Below are 26,078 nucleotides of genomic sequence, written 5' to 3' on the forward strand. Positions count from 1 at the left end.
GTCAAACAATTTTATTGGGAACTTGAACAAAAAACAAACTTTTCCTTCTTGAACTGACTCTATCTACTTGTCTATATACAGAAAACAGCAAATCTCTTAACAAGAGCTAAACCTAATACAAACGACAACTATTTAACTTCCAACTATTTACAGCCCGCAGGCCCAAAATGTGGGTTTCCTTCCTCAGGCCAGACACAGTCTTTTCTCTGGAACTGCCTCCTCTTGATCATTGTCAGACTCTACTGGCGCTTGATGTCTCTGCCAAATGGAAAAAGGAAAAAAGGAACTTCTCATGTTGAAAGGCTACTTAGAAAGGTGCAATTTTTGTACACCCAAATGCCATGTCCTCTGTCCATGCCCCAGCCAGATCAGCAAGCAGGCGGGGCAAGAGCCAAGGAGCGGCCCCAGTTCAGGAATGCAGAAGATGAAAGATCAGCCTGTGCCACCAGGTCAGCACCAGACTCCAGGGCCAGCCCATCCTTTCTTCAGGCCTCCCCCCCAGCAGTCAGGGTGTTCCTGGGCAGGGCTTGGGTGCATTGAGCCCTAACTAAGCCCCCCTGAAAGCCCACAGGCTGTTGCTGCCCATGCTGCATTGCCCTGGGCCAGGCCTGGCACGGCAGCTCCACTGTCCCTGGCCAGAGCAGCAGCTCAGCCCAGTTCTCCCACCTTGGGGGCCCTCAGCAGTGGGCACGGGGTTGCCTCCTTTGAAGAGGAGCCTGTGAAGCTTGTTGGCGCTGTCTGAGCTGCCCCCACTTGGGCTCCACCGATGACAATTTGTTCTTTCTGCTCTGAGGCTCTTGCACCTCTGCCCAAGAAGGATAGGACCCTGGAGAGAGACAGGACAAGTGACTCCAGCTTTGGTGACGTGTCCAACTAAGCCAGGATCAGCAATGACTTGCAGAGCCTGGAGGGAGCGTGGCCCATTTGGGAAGGCGATCCAGCTCCCTGGGCACTTGTGTCCTCACTGGAAGACAGAGCAGCCGTTGGCTGAGGCCCAGGCAAGCTGAATCCCCCCTCGTAGGGACAGAGCAAGATTCTGCTCTGGGGAAGCTCAGGGCCTTCTGAGACGAGCAAGGAATGTCCTGAGCAAGAGCAGCTCTACTCCAGGGGGCTGCAAGGAAAGGCAGGGGCAGCTTTCCTTTCATCCTGGAGTTTTCCTCCAGAAGGAATGACAAAGTCAGTGCCAGCCACCTACTCCTGCTGCCCTCTGGCAAAGAGAAAAGCAAGGAGCAGCCCTGCCCTAGGGAAGTCCCTGCCAGGCTCCCAGCACAGAGACTGGGGCCTACCTGTGCACACTCTGCTTTTGTCGGTGCTTGTCTCTCTCATATTTCCTCTTCAGTCCCTGGAATGTCTGCACATAGGTGATGGATTCCAGTGCAGGATAGAAGTTCTCGACGACATGGGCAACCAGGGACTTACAGTCTTCCTGCAGAGGAACAAAACACGGTCTCAAGTCTCCAGTGGTCACAGGCCACAGTTCAGAAAGCTTCCGAGTTCCCTTGGCAAAGGAACTTGGCCAGAGCCAAAACACTTTTGGTCTGGAGCAAGTGTGAAGCAATTCAGCTTGATCCTGAAGCCAAGAGCTGAGATCTGGAAAGAATGATTCATGTTCCCATGGCAAGGGACACCAGAGTGAGAGTGAGCCGAGGCTGTTTGTGACACTTGCACTGAAGCGGGAGGCTGCACTGGGCCTGTTGAGTGAGAGGCCACGGGCGTGTCCGAGCGGAAGCTGCTGCTGAACTCACCAGTCTGAGGAATTCAAACAGCTCCAGCACAGCCCAGCGGAGCAGGTTGTACGTGGCTCCATTCTCCAGCAGAGCTTGCACAAGGGGTGCCAAGAGGTTTCCCTGGATGATGTAACGGGTATAAAGCTCATCCTTGAGGGCAATGATCTTCCTCAGGAAGTGCAGAGCACCTTTGTGAAGAGAAAAACGCAAGGATGCCAGAGCCACAGGTCAGGACTGCAGTCCAGAAATTCATTTCCATCCCTTCCCATGAATCCTGAGTTCAGGTGTCCCGTGGAACACCTTCCACCCAGGACACGCTAAGCTTGGAAGAAGAAAATGCCAAAGGCTACTCACCCAAGGCCAGAAATGTGTGTTTGGAATTGATCAAGAGGAGGACTCTTCTTAGCAGATCCCAGTGGAGGATGTAACTCCTCATGTGCTCCTTGTGTCGCGTCACACAAAAACCCAGCAGCTCCAAAATTAAGGCCAGGAGTTGTGCCGTTTGATAATCATCTGCAAGGAAAAGAATGCCTTCAATGAGCAAAAAAGACGAGGAAAAAAAAAGCCCTGTGCTCAGGTGCTACTGCAGTTCCTGACATGGTTTTAGTGGACTTTGGCTGTCCTGGGTTGCTTTAGGAGGCAGAACTTTGGGGGAGAACAAAACAACCAGCACAATGGTGACTTTTTTGGCCCTTGAAGCAAATCTTAGAAAGCATCCAAGTCCAACTCCTCCACCATGAACAACCCTCCTCCGGGAGGTCCATCTGCTACAAAGCACAGCTGGAAGCCATGTCAGGGAGGGGAAGAAGGGACTGAAAATGCTGCCTGCAGAACTCCTGTCCCCGGGGAGCAGCCTTTTTCCTCAAGTGTATTCCCACCTGGCCTGACCGGCTGATCACTGGGAGCACACCTGTCAGTCCCTTCCAGACACTACAAGCCTCCAAAGGGGGAAAACAAGGAAAAACCCTCCTTTGCTATTTCCCAGGTACCTTTTGCTGCATTGGCCAGAAGCGGCGCAGTCAGAACAGGAAGACAGCGTGTGTAGAAGGAATTGAAAAATCCAAGTATTTTGGATACCTAAGGGAGAAAATGGCTTCATTACATCCTGGCCTCGGCAGAGACCTTCTCAATCAGAAAGCACAGTGCCAGCAGAAACAGCCTAAAAAGAATTCCCTTGGCTCCGACAGCTCTGCCTGTATCCTTCTGGTGGGGCCTGAGGCATACAGGTATTCCCTGCACAAAGAGCCATTTCTTTCTTTGGGAGGAAATCTGAGAGACATCCAGCCCACCCTGCTATCCCCAAGAGAATCCCCCCCAGGCATGCCAATCTATCGTGGCAATCCATGACTCCCAAGGCTTGACAAAGTGTCCTTCAAGTTCTCTCCAGTGCAGTCATTGCATCATGACAACCTGACAACCTTTTCCCAGGTTTTCCTGTCCATTCCAGGGTATGAACCTGTGGACTGGGGGTGCCAGGGCCTCTCCTAGACCCCGCTGCTGCCAGATGTCTCCCACAGGCAGCAGGAGCTCTGGTCAGACAGTGCTGTGTCCCTAAAGCGCTGCTTGGGGGAACAACTGTGGGCACAGTGCCCCAGACACAGCCTTGGCCTCAGCCACAGGCTCTGGAGACTCGGTCTTCTTTGGAGCTCCTTGCCATTCAGGCTCAGAGAACAAAGCACAGCCAAGCACTAACCCCAAGCGCAACCTGTTTAGATGCTGGGCCCACAAGAAGAGCACTCGAGAAGACCAGAGTTTCTCTGGGCTGAGGCAGAGAAAAAATCCTCAGCCCTTTGCATTCCCTTACCTCAGCTGTGGCCAGCAGATTCCCTGGATCAAGCAGTGTCTGCAACAGCTCCATGACCTGATCAGCTACTCCAAATGCAGCAGCAGGATAGCAGATCATCTGCTTCATGAGCACACGGATGAGGTCAGTGCCCTGCCAAAAACCCAGACAAAGTAAGCCCCAAATAACTAGAGTGCAATGGGTTTCCTGGTTCCTATCAGTTTGGTTTGTTTCTTTTAATAAAAATGAAAATGAAATAGAAAAATTAAGATTTTGTTTGGCTGGCTTGTTTCCCGTTTGCCCTAAGACTGGTCTATCCAAGCACCTGCAAACCACTTTTACTTACGTGGTCTCTCTGCTGGGCCTCTTGCATGACAAATTCTTGGACCACGAACGGACAAAAGTTGACAAGATAAGACAGGACGTCTGTGGCAGCAGATGCCACTTGCAGATCATCCATTCCCTATAAAAAAAAAAGAGATTTATTTGGTAGGGTAAATCAGGTTTTCTGTTTCTCATCAGGTAAAGCTGCAAAGAAAAGGGAGTGAAAGGTTTTGGGAAGGTTTCATTCCCCAAGTTTCTCTGAGAAACACAGTAAAATGGTTCCAGAGAAGCAACAATAAACGAGCAACCCCTTTTGCCCACTCTTTGCCTCCTTTAGAAGGGACTTTCTGTGAATCTGTGGGTCCTCATTTAAGCAGAAACCATTCCCTTCGTGCCATTTCCTGGCTAGAATAACTGAGACACTGATCTTCTGTACCTGTTGCCTACAACTGATTCACATTGTACCAAAGGACCAATTGTACAAGCCAATCTGTCTCTTTCTTCTCCTCCCTTCTCATCAAAATGGACTGTAAGGCAGACTAAACAACCCCAGTCGCTGCCTTGTTGTGTGGGTAAGTTAAAGGTGGTTAAGCTTAAGTTTGCCAAGGTCAAGTTTGTGAAGAGCCTTCCTTTGCCTGGAGGTTGTTTAAAAACTTGGCAAGTGCCTCATTCTGCCTTCATGTTCTCAAGCTTGCAAGTCAAAGGTTGTTCTTGAACTTCTTGGGAATGTGAGTGTTTCTCCCACCCAGGGCTGCGAGGGACTCAACCAACCTTCCCCTAAAGCTGCCAAGCTGAGCGGGGCAGAACAAATGTTTTGCCGGCAATGCTGTGCCTCGCTCAGTTCCCAGCTTGTTCCTGCAGCAGAGAAACACCCTGGAATGTGGGGTTTGTGACGAACAGCAGCACTGACCCCGGATTGCAATGGTCAGGGGGCAACAGCCGCCTCATCCACAGGAGGGACAAAATTGTGGTTTCCCATTGCTGCTCAGGACAGAGAAATCTGCTGCCGCCATGACAGGATCTTCTGGGAAGGAATGAGCCAACAGCTCCAGAGGAGCTAAAAAGGTTTCTGTGGCCCCAGTCCAAGCACAACTACAAGAGCCCCAGGAAAACACCAGTGCAGCTGCCCGGTGGCAAAGAGTCTCTTTCCATCTTAACTCTGCCTTGTCCCAAGGACTGCGCTGAGCACAGAATTTGCCCCTGGTGCAGAGTCACAAGAATCAGGGCAACCCAGGCAGGTGCTTGCAAGAGCGGTGGTAACTTTGGGATTGTGGCTAGTCCAATCCACTTCCACTCTCAGCAGAGCCAAGGTATGCGAGCAAAGGGACACACAAGTGCTCAGCAGGTCCAACAAGTGCACCACTGGGTCTGGGCTTTCCTGCTGTGAGGAAAAGCAGCTGGAAGTTTTCACTTACCAGTAGAATTTCAAGAGCAGGAAGAAGTCCCAGCTTAGCCAAGCCTTGTAAAAATGCCTCCCCGTTCTGGTGAAACATGAGGGAAGAGGCGCAGAAGTCCTTCAGAAAGGTCACCTGTTGCATAGGAAAAAGAAATTTCCCTTGTCTTAGAGTAAGAAAACCCTCTGAAAGGAGGGAAGGCTTACAATTTCTAGCAGAGTTGGAGTCCTGGTTGGACTTTCCTAGAGAACGGTCTTCTTCTTGTGGTGTTTCCTCCAAGCTTTGCCCACATCAACAAAGCAAAGCCACAAAGGAAACACACAGAGGAGAAATCCGTCACTTGGCCTTGACCTCAGAAAGACCTCAGATACAGAAATAAAGTCCCCGGGGATGCTGAAACATTCTGGGAAGAAAACAGAGCTTGAAGTCGAGGGTGTCGGTTCCATGCTGGTCCTTTCTACACAAGGAAATCCCAATTTACAACAAAGAAATCAGAACTTATGTTGCCAGAAATCTTTCCTTAAGTGAGGACTTAAATGAAGATTGAGCTGCACTGGCAAGGATTCCTGTTCCCAGAAAGACCTCAAGGAGTGCAGAAGGCCTCAAGAACAGTCTCCCTTTTCCTCCTTCATCCTTCTCCTTCCCAGCCCGCAAGCACTGACTCACCAAGTCCCATCGCTGGTGGGCACCTGTAGCTCCAGCTGTTAACTGGGCCAGAACTTCTGACCAGAATTTCTGGTCTTTCTGCAGAACACACAAAAGGAACACAATTGACACGGGCCCTCTGGAAAGGCAGAACAAGGCAGAACTCCCATCTTGAGAGGATCCCCCACTCCCGCAAGCCCAACTGTCCACCCCTCCATTCATTGTAGCCCAACAAAGGCCAGTGCAGGGCACACAGATCCCGCAGGATCCTTCCTTCCCAGGGCATTCTTTTAGCAGTGCCCGTGCGCGGCAGAAGCAGGGGCAGAAGCGCAGAGCCACAGGGGTGTCGCCCCGACTTTGCCTGCTTTTCAGAGTTTGCATTTTGTTCTCAGGCAGCTTCAAGAAAACAATGTATATTTTTAGAATTTATCTTTTTGTTTACATATTTCTCCTCTGGGAGGAGAAAGGTGACTGATGGTGGTCTTCACCAACGAGGTCAAAGAGGTGGCAACCTATGTAGCCAATCTTGTGCCTTCTGAAAGAATTGTATATAAGATGGAGTCAGAAAATTAAATATAGAACTTTCCTGCTGACCTTCTTGCTGCCTGCCTCATTCTTTCACGTCCCTACCGGCGACACAGGGGAAGCTGAGCTCAGGGGAGGCTCCCAGAAAGTGGAGCTCCCAAGAGCCAGCCAGGACACAGCTTGTCCCATGGGGCACCTGCCCTGTTCCCCTTGCCCTGAGAACATCCCGCAGGGATCCCTTTCCCTCCTGTCCAGCTGCAACCCTGCAAAGCATCTCGTCAGGCCCCCCGGGCAAGGGGAAGCAGATGAACAGGTTCCCAGCTGGCTGCAGCCACGTCCTGGTCGCCCTTCCTCGCACTCAAACCAGTTCTCTCCTTGCAGATGCTCTGCTCTGCACTTCTGCCCCAGCCTTGGCTTGGCACAGTCACAGCCTCTCAAGTCCCAAGAGAGACTTCAGGACCTCTAGGACAAGACCTCCCTTCTGGCCAAAAACGTCAGTTCCCCCATTGCTTAAGCCTCCAAAGGGACAAGAAAACCAAGGTGAACCTAATCACCATCATCATCATCTCTCAAGGCTTTGGACGCTTTCTGCGTCCCCGTATTTCTCGGCAGTCCTTCCCATGGGAAGGAGCACTGGCAGCGTTCTCCCTGAGCCTGCTCTTTGGCATCTCAGGTTCGGAATGAGCTCCACAGACATTGCACCTGCCCCTAAGAGGGAATCCTAAAAGCTGCCCGTTTCCCAGCTCCCCCCGCAATCCAGCTCCAAAGCAATCTGTTGCTCAGCTATCAAAGAGAAGAACTCGAAACTCTTGACAGCCCATTCAGGAACCTTTAGATCCTTCCCTGAGCTCTTCCCTTTTTTAAACTACATAATCCAAGGGAGGAGAAAGCAGCAGGATTGTTATAAACGACTCAAACCCCAGGCAGGAATGAGTAAATAAAACTTAATTACAGCCCGTTACAATAACAAGGCAAAGGGGGGAACAGCACTGGGAGCGGGGTGGGACTCCTCCTGCCACCACAGGCTCAGGCTCACAAAACGGTGTCTCTGCCTTTCAGACACTCGAGGGTGCGTCCGCCTCATTAATATTCATGAGCCCTCCTTAGCTGTCCTTCTGGCCCCGCCCACAGCCTCTAGGTTTACCCACCTGTGGAGACTTGGCTCCTCCCAAGGCCTGTCAATCAGTCCCTTCCGTGCATTTCATTGGTGGAGCCCTTCCCGTGTCCCGATTGGTGGTGCCGTGTTACCCCGCCCGGCCTCCCAGCACCAAGTGTCCCCCACTCCCGGCGGCCTCTTCCAAGGGGCAGATAAACTCCTGCCCCACATGTCTGTCCAGCCCTGGCAGCCAGAGCTGCCGGGCCGTGACCACAAAAGGGGAGGGGAGCATTGAAGGGAGAACAGACAAGGGTTCAAAACCATACTGGAACAACAAAAGTGCATGCTGAAAGAACTGTAAACCTTAAGGGAACTTCTCCCTGCCACACTCAACAACGCTGCCTCATTTGCACGAGCCAATCACCACCCCTTATTTATAACAGGATCATTCACATCCTGTGCACGTGCAGGCAGGTCTGATAAATGGCCATGCCTTGGCGACGCCAGCTCCAGGTCCCAAGCCATTGAGAGCAGGTCAGAAGCCCCTTACCTCCAACACATGCACGATCTCCTCTCTCTTGCAGCTGATGAAGGAGGTGAGGCTGGCCAGAGAACCCTCTCCTACCCCAGCTGCCTTGGGCAAGATGATGGCCTGAATACACTGTGCCCAGTACAGCTGGTGGAATTTTTGCTGGAGCTCAGGGTCTCGGATGGGAGGAAGCTCCTTCAGCTTGGTTGTTTCCTGCAGGAGCTGCCCGCACCATTTGGGCTGTGCCAAAGAGGGGTCGTACTCGAGGCATCTGACCACATCCATGATACACTCCTGCGACAGCAGCACCTCCAGCACAGCTCCTTGGTCAAGCCACAGAATACCTTGCATAATGGCTGACAAATGCTGCAAGGCCCGGCTGAGCTGTGACTTCTCACAGACTTGGAAAAGCTCTAAGAGTTTAGGAATGTAGCCTTCGTTCTTCAAGGCAAGTGCCAGCTTTTCCCTGTGGCTGGCTGAGGAGCGAGCAGAGGTGATCAGCTCAGCAACCTCAGCCAGTCTGTGAACCTTGCAGGGAGGAAGGCTGATCCCAGGGCAAATTGCAGCCATTTCTTCCTGGTCTTCCTCTGGTGGCTGCAGAAGATGCAGGGTGACTTCCAAAGGTCACGCGTGCCAAAAGGGCAGCAAGAGGGAAGCGACAGGGAAGCACGAGGAGAGGCCACACTGTGCTTGCCTCCTGTTGGCTCTGCCTCTGGAGCTGCCTCAGCCTCCTCTGGTGCTTGCCTTTATGATGTCACCTGCAGCACGGGAGTCCGTTGCTTAGCTCCCTGATGACCTGGCCTCAGGCTGCCAAAGGTCCTACATTCTGCCATGTCCCCGATCACCAACTGGTGGGACTTGAGGAGAGAACTTGTAGAACTGAGGGGACACGTACCAGCCGCCTCCCCGTACCCAGCAGCAGAGGCTGGGTTACCAGAAGGCTGCAGAAGCTGAGGGAGGGCAGGTTTCAGTGAGCTCTTAGGAAGAAATTCTTGCCTTGAAGTGAGGCTGGGCACTGGGCTAGGTTGCCCAGAGAGGTTGTGGACTCAGCTGGCCTGGAGGTGTGCAGTGGGTTGACCCTGGTCAGACACCAGGTACCCACCAGAGCCGCTCTGTCCCTGCCCTCTGCACCTGGACAGGGCAGAGAAAATAAAACCAAGGGTCCCTGGATTGAGATAAGGACAGGGAGAGATCCCTCCCCCTTCACCGTCACGGGCAAAGCTGCCTCAAGTTTTGGATATTGATGGAATTGATTACTCCCAGCATCAGGGCAAGATCATGAAAAGCCAAACAAATCTCACAGTCACTTTTCTTCCAGCCATCCCTCTATCCCAAAGTCTCCCTTGTCCCCCCCCCAGAGGCACAGGGAGAGAGGAATTTGGGTTCTGGTCAGTTCAGCCCACATTGTTGCTTGCTGCTGCTGCTCAGGGAGAGGAGTCGGAGTCCCTGCCCTCCTCCAGCACGGGGTCCCCACCATGGGAGACAGTTCTCCAGGAAGTTCTCCAGCTGGAGTCCATCCCACAGGAAACAGCTCTCCACAACCTGCTGCCACGTGGGTCACACTTCCTCAGGGTCAGTCCTTCAGGCCCTCCTGCTCCAGCCTGGGTCTCCCACAGGTTCACAAGGCCTTGCAGCAAACCGGCTTCAGCATGCAAAGCTCCTCCCTGCACGGCTCTGTGGGCCTGCCAGGACCTTGCCCAGCAGGGGCTTCCCATGGGCTCAAAGCCTCTCTGTGGCCTCCTCCTGCTCCGGCGTGCAGGGCTCCTCAGGGGCTGCAGGTGGATCTCTGCCCCCTCTAACCCTAACCCCAACCCTGTGCCCTCCATGGGCTGCAGGGGCACAGCTGCCTCCGCATGAGCATGGGCAGCAGGGAAATCTGGACCTGGCAGAGTTTGTCCCAAATTTCTGCACAGCTGCTTTCTCTGGAAAACTCTGTGCTAAATCCCATTGGTCAGGGATTCACACGGCAGGGCTTGGGGTGAACTTAGCCCTCAGAAAGCCTCCTGCCCACAGGCTGTTACTGCCCATGCACCAGCACCCCCAATCCTTCTCCTCAGGGAACACCACCAGGTTTGTTTCAGGTCTAAACAGTATTTTGGATGTTTTTCTTGGTTTTGGTCACTGCTTTGAGCGCCTCTGGCCCCATCTCAGTGCCCCAGGACACTCTTTGGCTGGACTTTGTGGTGCGAGCATTCCCGAGTGCCCCCTGGGGCAGAGCCCGGCCGTTTCAGCCGTGCCATGCATGCAGATCCTGCTGTGCCAAGCTGAGCCGGCCATTCGGTCCTTAGGGAAAGGAACCTGGAGAGGGTGAAACTGCCAGGCAGAATTGGGCCTGGCTGGGGGAGCTGAGCCATGCAGAGCAGAGGGCGCCAGCCCTTCCGAATGCCACATCCCACTGCGGTGCTGTAAGAGACGGTCCGAAGATCCCTCATCTGCCTCACGACCATCGTCAAGGACAGAGACTGAAACCCCTCAAAGGGACTTTAAAATCTCAACACAGCAGTTCTGGCCTGGCTGAGGTGGGATGTTGGCCAAGTGCTGCCTGCAGGTGTGTTTGATGGAAAAACCCAGCACCCATATGGGAACATCAGAACCTGAGCAGAAACAATGGGCAAGTCACGGTGAAGTGACCGCGCCTGCTGACACTGCACCTGCTGACGACCGGCTTGTTCTGAGTTCTCTGAATGAACACACTGCAATGATTTCCCCCACCTGTTTGGCCAACTGCCTGTCGCTTCGGAGAGGACTATAAAAACCCTGGAGACCCCCGCTCACTTTTGTGATCACCCCACTGGAGAAACTCGCGTCTATAGGCATCTTCAAAAGCCTCGAGGACTCGACCCTCCATGTTGGTAGCTATAATCCCCTTCCCCTCTTTTTCTGTCTTTCTTACTATTCTCTTTTCTCTCCCCACTATCACATTTGTTGGCACTAAATGAAGGTGCATTTGTGATTGCATAAACGGAGTTTGTCCCCCGCTGTGTCTTTTGCGCTCTGAGATCCCTAAAACGAACCATCACGAACCCCGCTTGTGTGAGCAGATCGTGACACAGAGTCAGTCCAGTGAGTGGTGTCAAGTCCAGTCCCATCGCCTCCCTCTGAGCCAGCCCCATTTCTATCATTGCGCGGGGCAGGCTCACGCTTATGCCTTAGGGGTTTTTTAAGAGCAACTTTATTATTGTCTTTATTTGGCATTGCTGTCCCCTTTGGACTGGGAGCGGGGCAGTTCCTCGCCAGGTGTCCCTTCAGACCACAGCGAAAACAAGTAGGTGGTTGACGTGGTGCCTGTGGTGGCAGAGGTGGTGGTGGTGGTGTCGGCGCTGCAGCTGCAGAGACGGACACCAATGTCTGCTTCCTTCTCTCTTCCTCGGCACACGCCAGTATTGGCACTTTTGCCGAGCAGGCCTCTATGATAGTGGTCAGCGTGGGCGGTGGGTCGATGGGAAGGCCCACGATGACCTGCTGGCAGATCGCGTTTGTGTTGGCCTTGGCCCTGTTCAACAGCAGCCCTGCGTGCAGACTGGGGTCACCGCCTTCCTTTTCCAGGACTGTCTTCATTCGATTAATAAAGTCGATAAACCTCTCATCAGGTAGCTGTTCGATGTCGCCAAAACTAACTGGAGGGTCAAGCGATGGTAACAAATTGAACGCTTGAACTGCGGCTTTACGAATTTTATCAAGCACCCCTTTTGACAGAGCCCCTAATCTGATCATTAGGGTCTGCCCACTCCCCCTGGCCGCTCAGGTGATCTATTGTGATCGCATCCCCAAAGGCATCAAGGGCACTGGTAGAAGCTTGCAGGAGCTCAGACTGGATTCCCCTCAAGGATCGCTTCCATGTCCCCTCCCAGAGCATGTACTCTGGGGACTTGAGGAGACACCGCACCAGCAGCCATCCCTAAGCACCTGCAATCTGTGCCATTGTTTTTGTTTTTTGTGAAACAGAAGCACATTGGACTCAAGCTGTCATGTCCATAGGAAGACCAGCTTATATAATTTGACAGACATTTGGGGCAGTTTCCCAGCCTGTAGGTCCAAGTATGCTACAAACACAATTTGATGCAAAAGGAATTGCCTTAGATGCCAAGCTGGGGCTATCCCCAGTGTTATGAATAAGGGGTGGTGATTGGCTCATGCAAATGAGGCAGAGTTGTTGAGTGTGGCGGGGAGAAGTTCCCTTAAGGTTTACAGTTCTTTCAGCATGCACTTTTGTTGTTCCAGTTTGGTTTTGAACCCTTGTCTGTTCTCCCTTCAGTGCTCCCCTCCCCTTTTGTGGTCACGGCCCGGCAGCTCTGGCTGACAGGGCTGGACAGACATGTGGGGCAGGAGTTTATCTGCCCCTTGGAAGAGGCCGCCGGGAGTGGGGGACACTTGGTGCTGGGAGGCCGGGCGGGGTAACACGGCACCACCAATCGGGACACGGGAAGGGCTCCACCAATGAAATGCACGGAAGGGACTGATTGACAGGCCTTGGGAGGAGCCAGGTCTCCACAGGTGGGTAAACCTAGAGGCTGTGGGCGGGGCCAGAAGGACAGCTAAGGAGGGCTCATGAATATTAATGAGGCGGACGCACCCTCGAGTGTCTGAAAGGCAGAGACACCGTTTTGTGAGCCTGAGCCTGTGGTGGCAGGAGGAGTCCCACCCCGCTCCCAGTGCTGTTCCCCCCTTTGCCTTGTTATTGTAACGGGTTGTAATTAAGTTTTATTTACCCATTCCTGCCTGGGGTTTGAGTCCTTTATAACGCCAGCAATTCACGTGAAGGTTCACAGAAATCTTTTGGAATCCTCTCCTGGTTTGGCTTGGGGAGCCTGGAAATGAGACCAGGAGAGGTACCCCTTTGCCATGGCATTCCATGGCTGACTGCACTGTTCAGGAACTCCCAGGAAAACAGGCAAACATACCCATTTCCAGTTTCATAGAACATTTTATCCCAGGTGCATTCATCAATAATACATCTTCTACAATTAGAGAGTCCAATGTCAATCTCTGAATTTTACAGCTCAGCCTTAATTTTTGAGTCAAACAATTTTATTGGGAACTTGAACAAAAAACAAACTTTTCCTTCTTGAACTGACTCTATCTACTTGTCTATATACAGAAAACAGCAAATATCTTAACAAGAGCTAAACCTAATACAAACGACAACTATTTAACTTCCAACTATTTACAGCCCGCAGGCCCCAAAATGTGGGTTTCCTTCCTCAGGCCAGACACAGTCTTTTCTCTGGAACTGCCTCCTCTTGATCATTGTCAGACTCTACTGGCGCTTGATGTCTCTGCCAAATGGAAAAAGGAAAAAAGGAACTTCTCATGTTGAAAGGCTACTTAGAAAGGTGCAATTTTTGTACACCCAAATGCCATGTCCTCTGTCCATGCCCCAGCCAGATCAGCAAGCAGGCGGGGCAAGAGCCAAGGAGCGGCCCCAGTTCAGGAATGCAGAAGATGAAAGATCAGCCTGTGCCACCAGGTCAGCACCAGACTCCAGGGCCAGCCCATCCTTTCTTCAGGCCTCCCCCCCAGCAGTCAGGGTGTTCCTGGGCAGGGCTTGGGTGCATTGAGCCCTAACTAAGCCCCCCTGAAAGCCCACAGGCTGTTGCTGCCCATGCTGCATTGCCCTGGGCCAGGCCTGGCACGGCAGCTCCACTGTCCCTGGCCAGAGCAGCAGCTCAGCCCAGTTCTCCCACCTTGGGGGCCCTCAGCAGTGGGCACGGGGTTGCCTCCTTTGAAGAGGAGCCTGTGAAGCTTGTTGGTGCTGTCTGAGCTGCCCCCACTTGGGCTCCACCGATGACAATTTGTTCTTTCTGCTCTGAGGCTCTTGCACCTCTGCCCAAGAAGGATAGGACCCTGGAGAGAGACAGGACAAGTGACTCCAGCTTTGGTGACGTGTCCAACTAAGCCAGGATCAGCAATGACTTGCAGAGCCTGGAGGGAGCGTGGCCCATTTGGGAAGGCGATCCAGCTCCCTGGGCACTTGTGTCCTCACTGGAAGACAGAGCAGCCGTTGGCTGAGGCCCAGGCAAGCTGAATCCCCCCTCGTAGGGACAGAGCAAGATTCTGCTCTGGGGAAGCTCAGGGCCTTCTGAGACGAGCAAGGAATGTCCTGAGCAAGAGCAGCTCTACTCCAGGGGGCTGCAAGGAAAGGCAGGGGCAGCTTTCCTCTCATCCTGGAGTTTTCCTCCAGAAGGAATGACAAAGTCAGTGCCAGCCACCTACTCCTGCTGCCCTCTGGCAAAGAGAAAAGCAAGGAGCAGCCCTGCCCTAGGGAAGTCCCTGCCAGGCTCCCAGCACAGAGACTGGGGCCTACCTGTGCACACTCTGCTTTTGTCGGTGCTTGTCTCTCTCATATTTCCTCTTCAGTCCCTGGAATGTCTGCACATAGGTGATGGATTCCAGTGCAGGATAGAAGTTCTCGACGACATGGGCAACCAGGGACTTACAGTCTTCCTGCAGAGGAACAAAACACGGTCTCAAGTCTCCAGTGGTCACAGGCCACAGTTCAGAAAGCTTCCGAGTTCCCTTGGCAAAGGAACTTGGCCAGAGCCAAAACACTTTTGTTCTGGAGCAAGTGTGAAGCAATTCAGCTTGATCCTGAAGCCAAGAGCTGAGATCTGGAAAGAATGATTCATGTTCCCATGGCAAGGGACACCAGAGTGAGAGTGAGCCGAGGCTGTTTGTGACACTTGCACTGAAGCGGGAGGCTGCACTGGGCCTGTTGAGTGAGAGGCCACGGGCGTGTCCGAGCGGAAGCTGCTGCTGAACTCACCAGTCTGAGGAATTCAAACAGCTCCAGCACAGCCCAGCGGAGCAGGTTGTACGTGGCTCCATTCTCCAGCAGAGCTTGCACAAGGGGTGCCAAGAGGTTTCCCTGGATGATGTAACGGGTATAAAGCTCATCCTTCAGGGCAATGATCTTCCTCAGGAAGTGCAGAGCACCTTTGTGAAGAGAAAAACGCAAGGATGCCAGAGCCACAGGTCAGGACTGCAGTCCAGAAATTCATTTCCATCCCTTCCCATGAATCCTGAGTTCAGGTGTCCCGTGGAACACCTTCCACCCAGGACACGCTAAGCTTGGAAGAAGAAAATGCCAAAGGCTACTCACCCAAGGCCAGAAATGTGTGTTTGGAATTGATCAAGAGGAGGACTCTTCTTAGCAGATCCCAGTGGAGGATGTAACTCCTCATGTGCTCCTTGTGTCGCGTCACACAAAAACCCAGCAGCTCCAAAATTAAGGCCAGGAGTTGTGCCGTTTGATAATCATCTGCAAGGAAAAGAATGCCTTCAATGAGCAAAAAAGACGAGGAAAAAAAAAGCCCTGTGCTCAGGTGCTACTGCAGTTCCTGACATGGTTTTAGTGGACTTTGGCTGTCCTGGGTTGCTTTAGGAGGCAGAACTTTGGGGGAGAACAAAACAACCAGCACAATGGTGACTTTTTTGGCCCTTGAAGCAAATCTTAGAAAGCATCCAAGTCCAACTCCTCCACCATGAACAACCCTCCTCCGGGAGGTCCATCTGCTACAAAGCACAGCTGGAAGCCATGTCAGGGAGGGGAAGAAGGGACTGAAAATGCTGCCTGCAGAACTCCTGTCCCCGGGGAGCAGCCTTTTTCCTCAAGTGTATTCCCACCTGGCCTGACCGGCTGATCACTGGGAGCACACCTGTCAGTCCCTTCCAGACACTACAAGCCTCCAAAGGGGGAAAACAAGGAAAAACCCTCCTTTGCTATTTCCCAGGTACCTTTTGCTGCATTGGCCAGAAGCGGCGCAGTCAGAACAGGAAGACAGCGTGTGTAGAAGGAATTGAAAAATCCAAGTATTTTGGATACCTAAGGGAGAAAATGGCTTCATTACATCCTGGCCTCGGCAGAGACCTTCTCAATCAGAAAGCACAGTGCCAGCAGAAACAGCCTAAAAAGAATTCCCTTGGCTCCGACAGCTCTGCCTGTATCCTTCTGGTGGGGCCTGAGGCATACAGGTATTCCCTGCACAAAGAGCCATTTCTTTCTTTGGGAGGAAATCTGAGAGACATCCAGCCCACCCTGCTATCCCCAAGAGAATCCCCCCCAGGCATGCCAATCTATCGTGGCAATCCATGACTCCCAAGGCTTGACAAAGTGTCCTTCAAGTTCTCTCCAGTGCAGTCATTGCATCATGACAACCTGACAACCTTTTCCCAGGTTTTCCTGTCCATTCCAGGGTATGAACCTGTGGACTGGGGGTGCCAGGGCCTCTCCTAGACCCCGCTGCTGCCAGATGTCTCCCACAGGCAGCAGGAGCTCTGGTCAGACAGTGCTGTGTCCCTAAAGCGCTGCTTGGGGGAACAACTGTGGGCACAGTGCCCCAGACACAGCCTTGGCCTCAGCCACAGGCTCTGGAGACTCGGTCTTCTTTGGAGCTCCTTGCCATTCAGGCTCAGAGAACAAAGCACAGCCAAGCACTAACCCCAAGCGCAACCTGTTTAGATGCTGGGCCCACAAGAAGAGCACTCGAGAAGACCAGAGTTTCTCTGGGCTGAGGCAGAGAAAAAATCCTCAGCCCTTTGCATTCCCTTACCTCAGCTGTGGCCAGCAGATTCCCTGGATCAAGCAGTGTCTGCAACAGCTCCATGACCTGATCAGCTACTCCAAATGCAGCAGCAGGATAGCAGATCATCTGCTTCATGAGCACACGGATGAGGTCAGTGCCCTGCCAAAAACCCAGACAAAGTAAGCCCCAAATAACTAGAGTGCAATGGGTTTCCTGGTTCCTATCAGTTTGGTTTGTTTCTTTTAATAAAAATGAAAATGAAATAGAAAAATTAAGATTTTGTTTGGCTGGCTTGTTTCCCGTTTGCCCTAAGACTGGTCTATCCAAGCACCTGCAAACCACTTTTACTTACGTGGTCTCTCTGCTGGGCCTCTTGCATGACAAATTCTTGGACCACGAACGGACAAAAGTTGACAAGATAAGACAGGACGTCTGTGGCAGCAGATGCCACTTGCAGATCATCCATTCCCTAAGAAAAAAGAGATTTATTTGGTAGGGTAAATCAGGTTTTCTGTTTCTCATCAGGTAAAGCTGCAAAGAAAAGGGAGTGAAAGGTTTTGGGAAGGTTTCATTCCCCAAGTCTCTCTGAGAAACACAGTAAAATGGTTCCAGAGAAGCAACAATAAACGAGCAACCCCTTTTGCCCACCCTTTGCCTCCTTTAGAAGGGACTTTCTGTGAATCTGTGGGTCCTCATTTAAGCAGAAACCATTCCCTTCGTGCCATTTCCTGGCTAGAATAACTGAGACACTGATTTTCTGTACCTGTTGCCTACAACTGATTCGTTTTGTACCAAAGGACCAATTGTACAAGCCAATCTGTCTCTTTCTTCTCCTCCCTTCTCATCAAAATGGACTGTAAGGCAGACTAAACAACCCCAGTCGCTGCCTTGCTGTGTGGGTAAGTTAAAGGTGGTTAAGCTTAAGTTTGCCAAGGTCAAGTTTGTGAAGAGCCTTCCTTTGCCTGGAGGTTGTTTAAAAACTTGGCAAGTGCCTCATTCTGCCTTCATGTTCTCAAGCTTGCAAGTCAAAGGTTGTTCTTGAACTTCTTGGGAATGTGAGTGTTTCTCCCACCCAGGGCTGCGAGGGACTCAACCAACCTTCCCCTAAAGCTGCCAAGCTGAGCGGGGCAGAACAAATGTTTTGCCGGCAATGCTGTGCCTCGCTCAGTTCCCAGCTTGTTCCTGCAGCAGAGAAACACCCTGGAATGTGGGGTTTGTGACGAACAGCAGCACTGACCCCGGATTGCAATGGTCAGGGGGCAACAGCCGCCTCATCCACAGGAGGGACAAAATTGTGGTTTCCCATTGCTGCTCAGGACAGAGAAATCTGCTGCCGCCATGACAGGATCTTCTGGGAAGGAATGAGCCAACAGCTCCAGAGGAGCTAAAAAGGTTTCTGTGGCCCCAGTCCAAGCACAACTACAAGAGCCCCAGGAAAACACCAGTGCAGCTGCCCGGTGGCAAAGAGTCTCTTTCCATCTTAACTCTGCCTTGTCCCAAGGACTGCGCTGAGCACAGAATTTGCCCCTGGTGCAGAGTCACAAGAATCAGGGCAACCCAGGCAGGTGCTTGCAAGAGCGGTGGTAACTTTGGGATTGTGGCTAGTCCAATCCACTTCCACTCTCAGCAGAGCCAAGGTATGCGAGCAAAGGGACACACAAGTGCTCAGCAGGTCCAACAAGTGCACCACTGGGTCTGGGCTTTCCTGCTGTGAGGAAAAGCAGCTGGAAGTTTTCACTTACCAGTAGAATTTCAAGAGCAGGAAGAAGTCCCAGCTTAGCCAAGCCTTGTAAAAATGCCTCCCCGTTCTGGTGAAACATGAGGGAAGAGGCGCAGAAGTCCTTCAGAAAGGTCACCTGTTGCATAGGAAAAAGAAATTTCCCTTGTCTTAGAGTAAGAAAACCCTCTGAAAGGAGGGAAGGGTTACAATTTCTAGCAGAGTTGGAGTCCTGGTTGGACTTTTCTAGAGAACGGTCTTCTTCTTGTGGTGTTTCCTCCAAGCTTTGCCCACATCAACAAAGCAAAGCCACAAAGGAAACACACAGAGGAGAAATCCGTCACTTGGCCTTGACCTCAGAAAGACCTCAGATACAGAAATAAAGTCCCCGGGGATGCTGAAACATTCTGGGAAGAAAACAGAGCTTGAAGTCGAGGGTGTCGGTTCCATGCTGGTCCTTTCTACACAAGGAAATCCTGATTTACAACAAAGAAATCAGAACTTATGTTGCCAGAAATCTTTCCTTAAGTGAGGACTTAAATGAAGATTGAGCTGCACTGGCAAGGATTCCTGTTCCCAGAAAGACCTCAAGGAGTGCAGAAGGCCTCAAGAACAGTCTCCCTTTTCCTCCTTCATCCTTCTCCTTCCCAGCCCGCAAGCACTGACTCACCAAGTCCCATCGCTGGTGGGCACCTGTAGCTCCAGCTGTTAACTGGGCCAGAACTTCTGACCAGAATTTCTGGTCTTTCTGCAGAACACACAAAAGGAACACAATTGACACGGGCCCTCTGGAAAGGCAGAACAAGGCAGAACTTCCATCTTGAGAGGATCCCCCACTCCCGCAAGCCCAACTGTCCACCCCTCCATTCATTGTAGCCCAACAAAGGCCAGTGCAGGGCACACAGATCCCGCAGGATCCTTCCTTCCCAGGGCATTCTTTTAGCAGTGCCCGTGCGCGGCAGAAGCAGGGGCAGAAGCGCAGAGCCACAGGGGTGTCGCCCCGACTTTGCCTGCTTTTCAGAGTTTGCATTCTGTTCTCAGGCAGCTTCAAGAAAACAATGTATATTTTTAGAATTTATCTTTTTGTTTACATATTTCTCCTCTGGGAGGAGAAAGGTGACTGATGGTGGTTTTCACCAACGAGGTCAAAGAGGTGGCAACCTATGTAGCCAATCTTGTGGCTTCTGAAAGAATTGTATATAAGATGGAGTCAGAAAATTAAATATAGAACTTTCCTGCTGACCTTCTTGCTGCCTGCCTCATTCTTTCACGTCCCTACCGGCGACACAGGGGAAGCTGAGCTCAGGGGAGGCTCCCAGAAAGTGGAGCTCCCAAGAGCCAGCCAGGACACAGCTTGTCCCATGGGGCACCCGCCCTGTTCCCCTTGCCCTGAGAACATCCCGCAGGGATCCCTTTCCCTCCTGTCCAGCTGCAACCCTGCCAAACATTTCGTCAGGCCGCCCGGGCAAGGGGAAGCAGATGAACAGGTTCCCAGCTGGCTGCAGCCACGTCCTGGTCGCCCTTCCTCGCACTCAAACCAGTTCTCTCCTTGCAGATGCTCTGCTCTGCACTTCTGCCCCAGCCTTGGCTTGGCACAGTCACAGCCTCTCAAGTCCCAAGAGAGACTTCAGGACCTCTAGGACAAGACCTCCCTTCTGGCCAAAAACGTCAGTTCCCCCATTGCTTAAGCCTCCAAAGGGACAAGAAAACCAAGGTGAACATAATCACCATCATCATCATCTCTCAAGGCTTTGGACGCTTTCTGCGTCCCCGTATTTCTCGGCAGTCCTTCCCATGGGAAGCAGCATTGCCAGCGTTCTCCCTGAGCCTGCTCTTTGGCATCTCAGGTTAGGAATGAGCTCCACAGACATTGCACCTGCCCTTAAGAGGGAATCCTAAAAGCTGCCCGTTTCCCAGCTCCCCCCGCAATCCAGCTCCAAAGCAATCTGTTGCTCGGCTATCAAAGAGAAGAACTCGAAACTCTTGACAGCCCATTCAGGAACCTTTAGATCCTTCCCTGAGCTCTTCCCTTTTATAAACTACATAATCCAAGGGAGGAGAAAGAAGCAGGATTGTTATAAACGACTCAAACCCCAGGCAGGAATGAGCAAATAAAACTTAATTACAACCCGTTACAATAACAAGGCAAAGGGGGGAACAGCACTGGGAGCGGGGTGGGACTCCTCCTGCCACCACAGGCTCAGGCTCACAAAACGGTGTCTCTGCCTTTCAGACACTCGAGGGTGCGTCCGCCTCATTAATATTCATGAGCCCTCCTTAGCTGTCCTTCTGGCCCCGCCCACAGCCTCTAGGTTTACCCACCTGTGGAGACTTGGCTCCTCCCAAGGCCTGTCAATCAGTCCCTTCCGTGCATTTCATTGGTGGAGCCCTTCCCGTGTCCCGATTGGTGGTGCCGTGTTACCCCGCCCGGCCTCCCAGCACCAAGTGTCCCCCACTCCCGGCGGCCTCTTCCAAGGGGCAGATAAACTCCTGCCCCACATGTCTGTCCAGCCCTGTCAGCCAGAGCTGCCGGGCCGTGACCACAAAAGGGGAGGGGAGCATTGAAGGGAGAACAGACAAGGGTTCAAAACCAAACTGGAACAACAAAAGTGCATGCTGAAAGAACTGTAAACCTTAAGGGAACTTCTGCCCGCCACCCTCAACAACTCTGCCTCATTTGCGCGAGCCAGTCACCACCCCTTATTTATAACAGGATCATTCACATCCTGTGCACGTGCAGGCAGGTCTGATAAATGGCCATGCCTTAGCGACGCCAGCTCCAGGTCCCAAGCCATTGAGAGCAGGTCAGAAGCCCCTTACCTCCAACACATGCACAATCTCCTCTCTCTTGCAGCTGATGAAGGAGGTGAGGCTGGCCAGAGAACCCTCTCCTACCCCAGCTGCCTTGGGCAAGATGATGGCCTGAATACACTGTGCCCAGTACAGCTGGTGGAATTTTTGCTGGAGCTCAGGGTCTCGGATGGGAAGAAGCTCCTTCAGCTTGGTTGTTTCCTGCAGGAGCTGCCCGCACCATTTGGGCTGTGCCAAAGAGGGGTCGTACTCGAGGCATCTGACCACATCCATGATACACTCCTGCGACAGCAGCACCTCCAGCACAGCTCCTTGGTCAAGCCACAGAATACCTTGCATAATGGCTGACAAATGCTGCAAGGCCCGGCTGAGCTGTGACTTCTCACAGACTTGGAAAAGCTCTAAGAGTTTAGGAATGTAGCCTTCGTTCTTCAAGGCAAGTGCCAGCTTTTCCCTGTGGCTGGCTGAGGAGCGAGCAGAGGTGATCAGCTCAGCAACCTCAGCCAGTCTGTGAACCTTGCAGGGAGGAAGGCTGATCCCAGGGCAAATTGCAGCCATTTCTTCCTGGTCTTCCTCTGGTGGCTGCAGAAGATGCAGGGTGACTTCCAAAGGTCACGCGTGCCAAAAGGGCAGCAAGAGGGAAGCGACAGGGAAGCACGAGGAGAGGCCACACTGTGCTTGCCTCCTGTTGGCTCTGCCTCTGGAGCTGCCTCAGCCTCCTCTGGTGCTTGCCTTTATGATGTCACCTGCAGCACGGGAGTCCGTTGCTTAGCTCCCTGATGACCTGGCCTCAGGCTGCCAAAGGTCCTACATTCTGCCATGTCCCCGATCACCAACTGGTGGGACTTGAGGAGAGAACTTGTAGAACTGGGGACACGTACCAGCAGCCCCCCCGTACCCAGCAGCAGAGGCTGGGTTACCAGAAGGCTGCAGAAGCTGAGGGAGGGCAGGTTTCAGTGAGCTCTTAGGAAGAAATTCTTGCCTTGAAGTGAGGCTGGGCACTGGGCTAGGTTGCCCAGAGAGGTTGTGGACTCAGCTGGCCTGGAGGTGTGCAGTGGGTTGACCCTGGTCAGACACCAGGTACCCACCAGAGCCGCTCTGTCCCTGCCCTCTGCACCTGGACAGGGCAGAGAAAATAAAACCAAGGGTCCCTGGATTGAGATAAGGACAGGGAGAGATCCCTCCCCCTTCACCGTCACGGGCAAAGCTGCCTCAAGTTTTGGATATTGATGGAATTGATTACTCCCAGCATCAGGGCAAGATCATGAAAAGCCAAACAAATCTCACAGTCACTTTTCTTCCAGCCATCCCTCTATCCCAAAGTCTCCCTCGTCGCCCCCCCCAGAGGCACAGGGAGAGAGGAATTTGGGTTCTGGTCAGTTCAGCCCACATTGTTGCTTGCTGCTGCTGCTGCTCAGGGAGAGGAGTCGGAGTCCCTGCCCTCCTCCAGCACGGGGTCCCCACCATGGGAGACAGTTCTCCAGGAAGTTCTCCAACTGGAGTCCATCCCACAGGAAACAGCTCTCCACAACCTGCTGCCACGTGGGTCACACTTCCTCAGGGTCAGTCCTTCAGGCCCTCCTGCTCCAGCCTGGGTCTCCCACAGGTTCACAAGGCCTTGCAGCAAACCGGCTTCAGCATGCAAAGCTCCTCCCTGCACGGCTCTGTGGGCCTGCCAGGACCTTGCCCAGCAGGGGCTTCCCATGGGCTCAAAGCCTCTCTGTGGCCTCCTCCTGCTCCGGCGTGCAGGGCTCCTCAGGGGCTGCAGGTGGATCTCTGCCCCCTCTAACCCTAACCCCAACCCTGTGCCCTCCATGGGCTGCAGGGGCACAGCTGCCTCCGCATGAGCATGGGCAGCAGGGAAATCTGGACCTGGCAGAGTTTGTCCCAAATTTCTGCACAGCTGCTTTCTCTGGAAAACTCTGTGCTAAATCCCATTGGTGAGGGATTCACACGGCAGGGCTTGGGGTGAACTTAGCCCTCAGAAAGCCTCCTGCCCACAGGCTGTTACTGCCCATGCACCAGCACCCCCAATCCTTCTCCTCAGGGAACACCACCAGGTTTGTTTCAGGTCTAAACAGTATTTTGGATGTTTTTCTTGGTTTTGGTCACTGCTTTGAGCGCCTCTGGCCCCATCTCAGTGCCCCAGGACACTCTTTGGCTGGACTTTGTGGTGCGAGCATTCCCGAGTGCCCCCTGGGGCAGAGCCCGGCCGTTTCAGCCGCGCCATGCATGCAGATCCTGCTGTGCCAAGCTGAGCCGGCCATTCGGTCCTTAGGGAAAGGAACCTGGAGAGGGTGAAACTGCCAGGCAGAATTGGGCCTGGCTGGGGGAGCTGAGCCATGCAGAGCAGAGGGCGCCAGCCCTTCCGAATGCCACATCCCGCTGCGGTGCTGTAAGAGACGGTCCGAAGATCCCTCATCTGCCTCACGACCATCGTCAAGGACAGAGACTGAAACCCCTCAAAGGGACTTTAAAATCTCAACACAGCAGTTCTGGCCTGGCTGAGGTGGGATGTTGGCCAAGTGCTGCCTGCAGGTGTGTTCGATGGAAAAACCCAGCACCCATATGGGAACATCAGAACCTGAGCAGAAACAATGGGCAAGTCACGGTGAAGTGACCGCGCCTGCTGACACTGCACCTGCTGACGACCGGCTTGTTCTGAGTTCTCTAAATGAACACACTGCAATGATTTCCCCCACCTGTTTGGCCAACTGCCTGTCGCTTCGGAGAGGACTATAAAACCCTGGAGACCCCCGCTCACTTTTGTGATCACCCCACTGGAGAAACTCGCGTCTATAGGCATCTTCAAAAGCCTCGAGGACTCGACCCTCCATGTTGGTAGCTATAATCCCCTTCCCCTCTTTTTCTGTCTTTCTTACTATTCTCTTTTCTCTCCCCACTATCGCATTTGTTGGCACTAAATGAAGGTGCATTTGTGATTGCATAAACGGAGTTTGTCCCCCGCTGTGTCTTTTGCGCTCTGAGATCCCTAAAACGAACCATCACGAACCCCGCTTGTGTGAGCGGATCGTGACACAGAGTCAGTCCAGTGAGTGGTGTCAAGTCCAGTCCCATCCCCTCCCTCTGAGCCAGCCCCATTTCTATCATCGCGCGGGGCAGGCTCACGCTTATGCCTTAGGGTCTTTTAAGAGCAACTTTATTATTGTCTTTATTTGGCATTGCTGTCCCCTTTGGACTGGGAGCGGGGCAGTTCCTCGCCAGGTGTCCCTTCAGACCACAGCGAAAACAAGTAGGTGGTTGACGTGGTGCCTGTGGTGGCAGAGGTGGTGGTGGTGGTGTCGGCGCTGCAGCTGCAGAGACGGACACCAATGTCTGCTTCCTTCTCTCTTCCTCGGCACACGCCAGTATTGGCACTTTTGCCGAGCAGGCCTCTATGATAGTGGTCAGCGTGGGCGGTGGGTCGATGGGAAGGCCCACGATGACCTGCTGGCAGATCGCGTTTGTGTTGGCCTTGGCCCTGTTCAACAGCAGCCCTGCGTGCAGACTGGGGTCGCCGCCTTCCTTTTCCAGGACTGTCTTCATTCGATTTATAAAGTCGATAAACCTCTCATCAGGTAGCTGTTCGATGTCGCCAAAACTAACTGGAGGGTCAAGCGATGGTAACAAATTGAACGCTTGAACTGCGGCTTTACGAATTTTATCAAGCACCCCTTTTGACAGAGCCCCTAATCTGATCATTAGGGTCTGCCCACTCCCCCTGGCCGCGCAGGTGATCCATTGTGATCGCATCCCCAAAGGCATCAAGGGCACTGGTAGAAGCTTGCAGGAGCTCAGACTGGATTCCCCTCAAGGATCGCTTCCATGTCCCCTCCCAGAGCATGTACTCTGGGGACTCGAGGAGACACCACACCAGCAGCCATCCCTAAACACCTGCAATCTGTGCCATTGTTTTTGTTTTTTGTGAAACAGAAGCACATTGGACTCAAGCTGTCATGTCCATAGGAAGACCAGCTTATATAATTTGACAGACATTTGGGGCAGTTTCCCAGCCTGTAGGTCCAAGTATGCTACAAACACAATTTGATGCAAAAGGAATTGCCAAGCTGGGGCTATCCCCAGTGTTATGAATAAGGGGTGGTGATCGGCTCATGCAAATGAGGCAGCGTTGTTGAGTGTGGCGGGCAGAAGTTCCCTTAAGGTTTACAGTTCTTTCAGCATGCACTTTTGTTGTTCCAGTATGGTTTTGAACCCTTGTCTGTTCTCCCTTCAATGCTCCCCTCCCCTTTTGTGGTCACGGCCCGGCAGCTCTGGCTGCCAGGGCTGGACAGACATGTGGGGCAGGAGTTTATCTGCCCCTTGGAAGAGGCCGCCGGGAGTGGGGGACACTTGGTGCTGGGAGGCCGGGCGGGGTAACACGGCACCACCAATCGGGACACGGGAAGGGCTCCACCAATGAAATGCACGGAAGGGACTGATTGACAGGCCTTGGGAGGAGCCAAGTCTCCACAGGTGGGTAAACCTAGAGGCTGTGGGCGGGGCCAGAAGGACAGCTAAGGAGGGCTCATGAATATTAATGAGGCGGACGCACCCTCGAGTGTCTGAAAGGCAGAGACACCGTTTTGTGAGCCTGAGCCTGTGGTGGCAGGAGGAGTCCCACCCCGCTCCCAGTGCTGTTCCCCCCTTTGCCTTGTTATTGTAACGGGTTGTAATTAAGTTTTATTTGCTCATTCCTGCCTGGGGTTTGAGTCCTTTATAACACCAGCAATTCACGTGAAGGTTCACAGAAATCTTTTGGAATCCTCTCCTGGTTTGGCTTGGAGAGACTGGAAATGAGACCAGGAGAGGTACCCCTTTGCCATGGCATTCCATGGCTGACTGCACTGTTCAGGAACTCCCAGGAAAACAGGCAAACATACCCATTTCCAGTTTCATAGAACATTTTATCCCAGGTGCATTCATCAATAATACATCTTCTACAATTAGAGAGTCCAATGTCAATCTCTGAATTTTACAGCTCAGCCTTAATTTTTGAGTCAAACAA

The 26,078-nt window shown here is 52.8% G+C and overlaps 2 protein-coding genes across 2 annotated transcripts; both read right to left on the reverse strand.

Moving 5' to 3' along the window:
* Positions 1–750: 750 nt before the first annotated feature.
* Positions 751–12,928, reverse strand: LOC136301279 (serine/threonine-protein phosphatase 4 regulatory subunit 3B-like; the record flags this gene model as incomplete). Its single annotated transcript, XM_066204211.1, has 13 exons — positions 12,925–12,928; positions 11,420–11,640; positions 8,919–8,973; positions 8,045–8,637; positions 5,895–5,972; positions 5,250–5,363; positions 3,857–3,973; positions 3,532–3,663; positions 2,717–2,804; positions 2,082–2,240; positions 1,746–1,915; positions 1,287–1,426; positions 751–826 (listed from the first exon to the last, which is right to left on the reverse strand). Coding segments are annotated over exons 1-13 (1,947 nt in total), but the record flags the coding sequence as incomplete, so codon positions are not given.
* A 271-nt stretch (positions 12,929–13,199) lies between these two features.
* On the reverse strand, positions 13,200–25,957 carry LOC136301280 (serine/threonine-protein phosphatase 4 regulatory subunit 3B-like). Its single transcript, XM_066204212.1, has 13 exons — positions 25,954–25,957; positions 24,436–24,678; positions 21,083–21,675; positions 18,933–19,010; positions 18,288–18,401; positions 16,898–17,014; positions 16,573–16,704; positions 15,758–15,845; positions 15,123–15,281; positions 14,787–14,956; positions 14,328–14,467; positions 13,708–13,867; positions 13,200–13,299 (listed from the first exon to the last, which is right to left on the reverse strand). Exons 1-13 carry the CDS (start codon positions 25,955–25,957, stop codon positions 13,225–13,227), a joined length of 2,073 nt encoding a protein of 690 aa, XP_066060309.1. The 3' UTR covers positions 13,200–13,224.
* Positions 25,958–26,078: the final 121 nt, after the last annotated feature.

The sequence above is a fragment of the Chamaea fasciata genome, unplaced genomic scaffold (genome assembly GCF_029207755.1).
Source record: "Chamaea fasciata isolate MVZ Bird 193981 ecotype frontalis unplaced genomic scaffold, bChaFas1.0.hap1 SCAF_25, whole genome shotgun sequence".
Classification (NCBI taxonomy): domain Eukaryota; kingdom Metazoa; phylum Chordata; class Aves; order Passeriformes; family Sylviidae; genus Chamaea; species Chamaea fasciata.

Bases quoted from the DNA above. Each gene is read 5' to 3' on its own strand.
- LOC136301280 (XM_066204212.1), bottom strand. The intron at 15,846-16,572 runs GTAAGGGAATGC...TTTCTCCCTTAG, and splicing joins ATCTGCTGGCCACAGCTGAG to GTATCCAAAATACTTGGATT. The intron at 14,468-14,786 runs GTGAGTTCAGCA...GTTCCTCTGCAG, and splicing joins TGTTTGAATTCCTCAGACTG to GAAGACTGTAAGTCCCTGGT.